This window comes from Vanacampus margaritifer, chromosome 7, assembly GCF_051991255.1.
Source record: "Vanacampus margaritifer isolate UIUO_Vmar chromosome 7, RoL_Vmar_1.0, whole genome shotgun sequence".
NCBI lineage: Eukaryota > Metazoa > Chordata > Actinopteri > Syngnathiformes > Syngnathidae > Vanacampus > Vanacampus margaritifer.
The window spans coordinates 13338717-13347121 of NC_135438.1; the positions used below are offsets into that span (position 1 = coordinate 13338717).

Sequence of the window (8405 nt, forward strand, 5' to 3'; positions counted from 1 at the left end):
GTGACCACGGCTTCTACAAATGTGACCACGCCTGCCGCAAATGTGACCACGCCTGCCGCAAATGTGACCACGCCTGCCGCAAATGTGACCACGCCTTCTGCAAATGTGACCACGCCTGCCGTAAATGTGACCACGCCTGCCGCAAATGTGACCACGCCTGCCGCAAATATGACCACGCCTGCTGTAAATGTGACCACGCCTGCCGCAAATGTGACCACGCCTGCCGCAAATGTGACCACGCCTTCTGCAAATGTGACCACGCCTGCCGCAAATGTGACCACGCCTGCCGCAAATGTGACCACGCCTGCCGCAAATGTGACCACGCCTGCCGCAAATGTGACCACGCCTGCCGCAAATGTGACCACGCCTTCTGCAAATGTGACCACGCCTGCCGCAAATGTGACCACGCCTGCCGCAAATGTGACCACGCCTGCTGTAAATGTGACCACGCCTGCAGCTAATGTGACCACGGCTTCTACAAATGTGACCACGCCTGCCGCAAATGTGACCACGCCTGCCGCAAATGTGACCACGCCTGCCGCAAATGTGACCACGCCTTCTGCAAATGTGACCACGCCTGCCGCAAATGTGACCACGCCTGCCGCAAATGTGACCACGCCTTCTGCAAATGTGACCACGCCTGCTGTAAATGTGACCACGCCTGCCGCAAATGTGACCACGCCTGCCGCAAATATGACCACGCCTGCCGCAAATGTGACCACGCCTTCTGCAAATGTGACCACGCCTGCCGTAAATGTGACCACGCCTGCAGCTAATGTGACCACGGCTTCTACAAATGTGACCACGCCTGCCGCAAATGTGACCACGCCTGCCGCAAATGTGACCACGCCTGCCGCAAATGTGACCACGCCTTCTGCAAATGTGACCACGCCTGCCGCAAATGTGACCACGCCTGCCGCAAATGTGACCACGCCTTCTGCAAATGTGACCACGCCTGCCGTAAATGTGACCACGCCTGCCGCAAATGTGACCACGCCTGCCGCAAATATGACCACGCCTGCCGCAAATGTGACCACGCCTTCTGCAAATGTGACCACGCCTGCCGTAAATGTGACCACGCCTGCAGCTAATGTGACCACGGCTTCTACAAATGTGACCACGCCTGCCGCAAATGTGACCACGCCTGCCGCAAATGTGACCACGCCTGCCGCAAATGTGACCACGCCTGTCGCAAATGTGACCACGCCTTCTGCAAATGTGACCACGCCTGCCGTAAATGTGACCACGCCTGCAGCTAATGTGACCACGGCTTCTACAAATGTGACCACGCCTGCCGCAAATGTGACCACGCCTGCCGCAAATGTGACCACGCCTGCCGCAAATGTGACCACGCCTTCTGCAAATGTGACCACGCCTGCCGTAAATGTGACCACGCCTGCCGCAAATGTGACCACGCCTGCCGCAAATATGACCACGCCTGCCGCAAATGTGACCACGCCTTCTGCAAATGTGACCACGCCTGCCGTAAATGTGACCACGCCTGCAGCTAATGTGACCACGGCTTCTACAAATGTGACCACGCCTGCCGCAAATGTGACCACGCCTGCCGCAAATGTGACCACGCCTGCCGCAAATATGACCACGCCTGCCGCAAATGTGACCACGCCTTCTGCAAATGTGACCACGCCTGCCGTAAATGTGACCACGCCTGCAGCTAATGTGACCACGGCTTCTACAAATGTGACCACACCTGCCGCAAATGTGACCACGCCTGCCGCAAATGTGACCACGCCTGCCGCAAATGTGACCACGCCTGCCGCAAATGTGACCACGCCTTCTGCAAATGTGACCACGCCTGCCGTAAATGTGACCACGCCTGCAGCTAATGTGACCACGGCTTCTACAAATGTGACCACGCCTGCCGCAAATGTGACCACGCCTGCAGCTAATGTCACCACGGCTTCTACAAATGTGACCACGCCTGCCGCAAATGTGACCACGCCTGCCGCATCATCTTTGAGTAAGTTAACATGTAGGCAAAACCCCTTTTAAAATCTGAATATTGGCAATTATGAGGTTTTGAAAGGCCATGTGAACATACAGAAATAACAGCGCTGTCACACTCGCTAAACTAGCCTTGCTTGAACACGTTCATTTTTCCACTGTGTTTTCATGTTATATTTTGTCTCTATAGCGATAATGCCACAGTTTGTATCTGTACACACATATAAACGTATGTATAAGTCCGTGCTTCTGGTGCAACCCGCCAGAAATACTTAAGCAGAGGTAAATTAACATGACGATGCAGCAAAGAAACACAGTTTTGGAGCGAGGAGAAAATCGACTATTTAGTTTCGAGTGGTGAGTGGAGTGCCATAATGCCTTTTATTGACCATAGACAGTTAAAAGCGGAAATTACATTTATTTACCTAATGACCTTGTCTGTGTGTTTCGCTTACGGGTTATTCCAATTGAGCACAATGACCATCTCTACGGGAGCAACTGTGTCCGTTTCAGAAACCGGATTTCTGCCCGTAACCCGACAATTGACTGCATGCAAACATACTCATTAATAGACAAAGCCATAGGAAAAAAAAAAGGCAATTCATCAATTGTTTTCTTTTGCAGCATCTTCCGGGACCTCAACAATGGCACCTTCAGGGACAACAACAATTAGAACTTCCGGTATCACAGCAACATCAGCACCCGAGCGACCAAGGGTGAACCTAGGCTTTAGTTTGTTCCTAAATTTCACGCCAGAACTTTCAGATTCATCTTCTCCTGAGTTTCAAACTTTGGCGACCGAAATAGAAAACCAGGTAATTTTTTGAGCAATGTTTGTTTTTAAAATGAAATGCATACTCTATATACAATAGGCATAGTATACAGGTTGTTCCATACATTTTAAAAACTTCAGGTTTTTTTTGTTTTTAATTTAAAAAAAATGCAATTATACTGATATGTAGTGATGGGAAAATGAAGCTTCATGAAGCACTTGCGATACTTTTTGACTCCTCAAGATGACACTCATGATTCAAAGATGCAATGCAAATGTAATCAATTTTTATTGCACTTGCCTTTATTTTTAAACCAAAAGCACCATCTAGAGGAGTCAAAAAGTATCGCAAATGCTTCATGAAGCTTCATTTTGCCATCACTACTGATATGCTCTACATCAGGGGTCAGTCACCAACATGGTGCCTTTGGGCACCAGGTAGCCTGCAAGGACCTCAAGTCCTCATTTGTAAATGTTATTACTTGCAGAGATTTATAGAAATGAAGTGTAGCATATTGATATTTACAGTATTTGTTTCCTAAATTATTGTTGCTAATTATTGTGAAAATTATCATATCTTAGCAGGTATGTTCGATACCACTTTTTTCACACTGATATCAGTACAAATACTGATTCTGAGAACCGATACCTCTACTACTTTTGATATATAAAATTTCATTTAACACACTGACAAAGCATTGTGAACCAACTTTTCTTTCTGACACAGATGATGATTCGCCAAAATAACTGCTCCAGCTAGTGCCAACTACTGCGGAGGAGGACTTAGTCCATGCTAGATTTTTTTTACCCAAGTATTGACGGCTGGTATCAGCAGCCTTCACAAGTACCTGGCCGATACCTAAAAATTAGGCTGGTATCGACCGAGTACCAACACCTGGTACCGGTTCTGGCCCATCCCTAATTATTACCATATACAGTAATTCAAAGTAAAGTTAGCAAATTTGTTATTTCAGAAGTGTGTATGAAACTGGCAGCCCTTGGCAATCCAATATGTAGCTCTCACTTTCAAAAAGGTTGGAGACATGCTCGACATGACTTCCATGCTTTTGAAAGCACATGTAGTAGTGGATGACCAACACATATTTGTTGCACAGCTGCTAATGCTGATTATTGCTTATATTGCCACCATTGGTGTTACACTACTTGAGATGATTTATGTTTTGTATCATTTAGGATCAGGATATTTGCAACATGTTAAGATAGCATAGCATTCATGTGGGCATTTCCTGAGCCAGTAATCAACATGATTACAATGTACTGTACTTTGCTTTATTTGAACACGATTTTGTAATTTGTAGATTATCTGAAATTTAAAAAGTAACATACGTATGGGACACCCTGTATTCATTCATGAATGTATATGTATTGAGCAGGGGTGTAACGGTTCACAGAAGTCACGGTTCGGTACGTACCTAGGTTTTGGGTCACGGTTCGATACAAGTTCGGTATAACAGGAAAAACAAAAATTCCAAAAAGCTGAAGTTTAGTTTTTTCCCCCCATTTATTTTTGCAGAAAGTACTGAATGCAACAGTATGTCCAAAATAGCATAATTTAGAACTTTCAGAACTACCAAAGATAAATTGGCAGAAGACACAGATACATATAATCTTTATTTTGAATTTGTTTCCTTAAAAGAAAGAAAGAAAGAAGTGGCTGCACAGATCTTGAGAGACTCCGTACGCTGGTCTCGCTCTAAATGGGTATCTCGTGCCGGTCGCTTGTCTCTTTAAGCTCCTGGCGATACCGATAGCACAAAAACATCCAGTACGAGAAGAGCGCCACAGAGATAGCTGTGTTAGCCCACTAGCTCCACTAGTCCACTCCTAGTCTCTCTCTGTGTGTGTGTTTGCGTGTGTGTGGTGTTGTTTTTGTGACATAGTGGGGCCAACATTTCAGGATTTTACATAGTTGTGGGGCCCACCCATCCATGTGGGGCCATTTTGCTGAGCCCCACAAGTTTAGACCTCTTTTTGAGGGTCAAGACTTGGCTTTAGAGTTAAGGTTTGAATTGGGTTATGGTTGAGGTTAGGGTAAGGAATAGGTAGGCAATCATTTTTGATGGTTGGGGTTAGGGGAAGGGGCTAGGAAATGCATTAAGTCAACGAGATGGTCCCACAAAGATAGTAAAATAAATTAGTGTGCATGTGTGTTTGTGTGTGTGTGTTTGCGTGTTTGTGTGCACAGGTTTCTATGACATCATGGGGACAATTTTCTGGGTTTTTACTATCATTGTAGGGACAATGTGTCCTTGTAGGGACATTTTGGTGGTCTTTATACATCCAAACCTCTTTTTGAGGATCAAAACTTGGTTTTAGAGTTTAGATTTGAATTGGGTTATGGTTGAGGTTAGGGTAAGGAATGGGGGTAGGCAATCATTTTTGATGATCGGGGTTAGGGTAAGGGTCTAGGAAATGCATTATAACAATGAGATGTCCCCAGTAGACATGTAAACCCAAATGTGTGTGTGCGTGTGTGTGTGCGTGTGTGTGTGCGTGTGAGCATGCGCTGGATTCGAGAATCTATTCGACAGGAGACGCAAACTGATTTAGACGCATTACTGCCACCTAGTTTGGAATGCGGATACTGCAATGAAATTGTGTATTCGGCGTCTGAGCGTAGGCACCGAACCATGACCTCCGAACTGAGATGGTTTGGGACAAATACAAAAACCGGTACACCCCTAGTATTGACGCTATAATTTCTTATTCTGAAGGCAAACCCTTAATACTGTAAACAGGTGTAAAATTATTGCATGTTTTAGGCCCTGTTCACATGGAAGCAAAGCCGGTTTCGTTCCGCAAAAGAATTTGGCACACACAGAAACGTTTCGTCCAAAAGAAGACGCTGAGGACGTTTAATGGCTGTAATGTTTGGAGTGGTGCTGTAGCCCAGCCACAGGGAGTTAACGGAAAGCGTAGAAGAAGAATCAGCAAAGAAGATGAACCACTGAATAGCCGATAGGCCAAGACTTTTGAAGGGCGTGTATGGGCTATCGGCTGTCCAGTAGTATATACAGATCAGTGAGATGAACACAGGAGAAGTGACAATGGCTGGTGATTCAAGTACAACAACATCACGCAAAAATATTTTGCTGTAAAAGCGCAAAACGACTATGACACGGCTATCCGTCATTGTTGACTGACTGGCGGGTTGCGCGCAGTCACGCGAGAATTCGAGCCTACGTTATCAAAGTACGACAATGCGTCATCATCGAGCTGCGACCACTACGCCATCACTGGAGGAGCGTCCCGTCCACTTTGGAACGTACCGAGCGCGCTTTGAAATCTTTCTACTCTAGAGCCCGGTTCCAAGAGTGATCGTTTTCAAGCTCCAAAACGGTGCCGCCGTGTGGACAAACTGCCCAAATGATAACAAACTTGTGAGGATACATTGAAACAGGCTTTCGTGTGGACGGGGCCTTAGAGGTTGCTTCATCAAACCCAGCTGAATTAAATAATCTGGATCAGGTTATAAGGTTTCTGCAGAGTTTGCTGATGTATCAGGTGTGTTTGAGGATGGGATCCTCTCAAACATGCAGGAGTGCAGCCCTTGAGGACCAGAGTTGCACAGCTATGGAAATGACAAAGCATTGATAATATTATAATTAATATTTCCTCTCCTCAGCTCGATGCCGTATATTCGATAAGCTTTGGAAGAAGATTCCTTCGATCTGAAGTCCTTTCTTTTCGGTATGTTACAATATTTATAGAGCAAGACAAAGCAACAATATTCCATTTACATGTTTGCAGTTGTGAATGTTTGCAATTTCAGTTTTTTTTTACCATCACATTTGTTCATGTTTATTGTCTTGGCTAAGCGGCTACATGTACACCCAATGTATTGGGCATGTCACAATATTAATGTTTTTTTGTTTTTTTTCAGTAATGGTTCAGTTGTGGTCCAATCTCAGTTGATATTCAACCGCTTTGCCACAGTGCCAAACCCTTCTTCCGTGGAAAGCACTCTGGTAGAGGCAGCAGGCAACAACTCCATATTTTCCCTCCGTGTGAATGTGTCAACAATTGCCGCATCCGGTAAGATTTTGTCCTCATTCCAAATTACAATGTGCAGATTTCATTTAACAATCATATTATTTACCTGCCAAACCATTTTACTGTACATTATTTATGCTTAGACCGGAGAGTGAATTTCTAAAGTTTTACATCGCGTGGCTCTTAATAGTAATACAAAAAAAAAAAAAGTAAGCTGTCCAACCTTACAATAAGGACCCATTTTAGGAAACTTGGTGTGATAGAATAAGGATCCTAAACCTATTTTAGGCAAAATAAAAAAGAATAGTACTTTGTTTAATAAAAAAAACATCACTGGATGAGTGGAATATGTTAACAAAATGTCCTTGTTGTTAACAGTTCTTCTCTCAATTGTATCCTTACAGCTGTAGTTCCAACATCAGTGACACCTTCCAGGACCACCACAATGGCACCTTCCGGAACCACAACAACAGCAGGTCCGGCATTAAAATGTTGAGCCCATATAATTTTTTATTAACAGATTGTCTTATGACTATTGGGTTCATATGTGGAAGTTTCCTTTTATGCATTGTCTTTTGTATTGACCCATCGTGTTCTGAATTCCTCCAGATGCATCTCGGCCTACAGCGTCACTGGCGACCATATCCCTGACGTTGGTGACTTTGGCACTGATGCTCCAAGGCACTACATACACATGAATTCATGTCCGATAAAGTAACTTAGCAAGTACATGATGAATATTGTCAAAGGTAGCAAATGATGTGTACTTGTCATCCTTCGGCATTTTTGTGCCTTCTCTGTCGGCTCGCTAATTCATTACCTGGTTTTGTCAGCCATGTTCCTCAGCTCTCTCCAGCCACTTGTGTGTCTTGTTGTCTCATCACGCTGTGTGTGTATTTAGCTCCTTGTTGTCACGTGTCGCCTGTGTGGTGTTGTGACTGTTGTTTGATTATGCCAATTTTTTGGTATCTGTAATTATTATTTTTAACCTACGACCCTGTACTTTTGTTTGCTATTTTGGTAACAACTTTAAATAATTTTTTTGAGATTTGTTTGGGAGGTCGGAACATGACAATCTTCCGTGAAATTTTACTGACTCATCTTTCTCTTTTCCTACTAATTTAGACAAACCAAATATTTGACAATTAGTACTTATTATTGCCGCTTGATTATCTTGGAAAAACTTGACTGAACTGCAATAAGCTAATGAAAAATGTTTATTGCCAATAAAAACCTTCAAGCGATTCACCATGTCGCAGTGAGAATCAAGTATTATTCACAGTCACATACAGTGGTGCATTTAGAAATGTGTGTGTGTGTGTGGGGGGGGGGGGGGGTGGTGAAAGTTTTCATCCTCAAACTTGTTTGTCTTTTAATGATGTTACCTTTACATTCATTCTGTAAAATAATATTGTTACAGTTGGGGTAAGGCCTGTTTACGTCAGGCCTTTTTTCAAATCTTAATTCTCGGGTTGTCAAAGATTAAATTTTCTCAGAATTCGTAACATTTTGTCATTTCGGCTGTCATGATGGCAGGCTTTGCCGAAAGTCACAGCACGCAGTTCCGGCTACTGTCCTCTAGGTGTCTTTCCAAAGACCACAAAAAGTCGCTCATGGTCATGACCATCATGCTCAAGTAGTGCAATGAGGAATT

At 44.2% G+C, this 8405-nt stretch overlaps 1 protein-coding gene across 1 annotated transcript; it reads left to right on the plus strand.

Annotated features, from left to right (window-relative positions):
• Nucleotides 1–662: 662 nt before the first annotated feature.
• LOC144054625 (uncharacterized) lies at nucleotides 663–7997 on the plus strand. Its single transcript, XM_077569780.1, has 6 exons — nucleotides 663–1981; nucleotides 2590–2780; nucleotides 6384–6448; nucleotides 6642–6793; nucleotides 7156–7227; nucleotides 7361–7997. Exons 1-6 carry the CDS (start codon nucleotides 694–696, stop codon nucleotides 7447–7449), a joined length of 1857 nt encoding a protein of 618 aa, XP_077425906.1. The 5' UTR covers nucleotides 663–693; the 3' UTR covers nucleotides 7450–7997.
• The last annotated feature ends 408 nt before the right edge of the window (nucleotides 7998–8405 follow it).

Coding starts and splice junctions, on each gene's coding strand:
- LOC144054625 (XM_077569780.1), top strand. CDS start 694: ATGACCACGCCTGCCGCAAATGTGACCACGCCTTCTGCAAATGTGACC. Junction 2,781..6,383: donor CGACCGAAATAGAAAACCAG/GTAATTTTTTGA, acceptor TCCTCTCCTCAG/CTCGATGCCGTATATTCGAT. Junction 6,449..6,641: donor TCTGAAGTCCTTTCTTTTCG/GTATGTTACAAT, acceptor GTTTTTTTTCAG/TAATGGTTCAGTTGTGGTCC.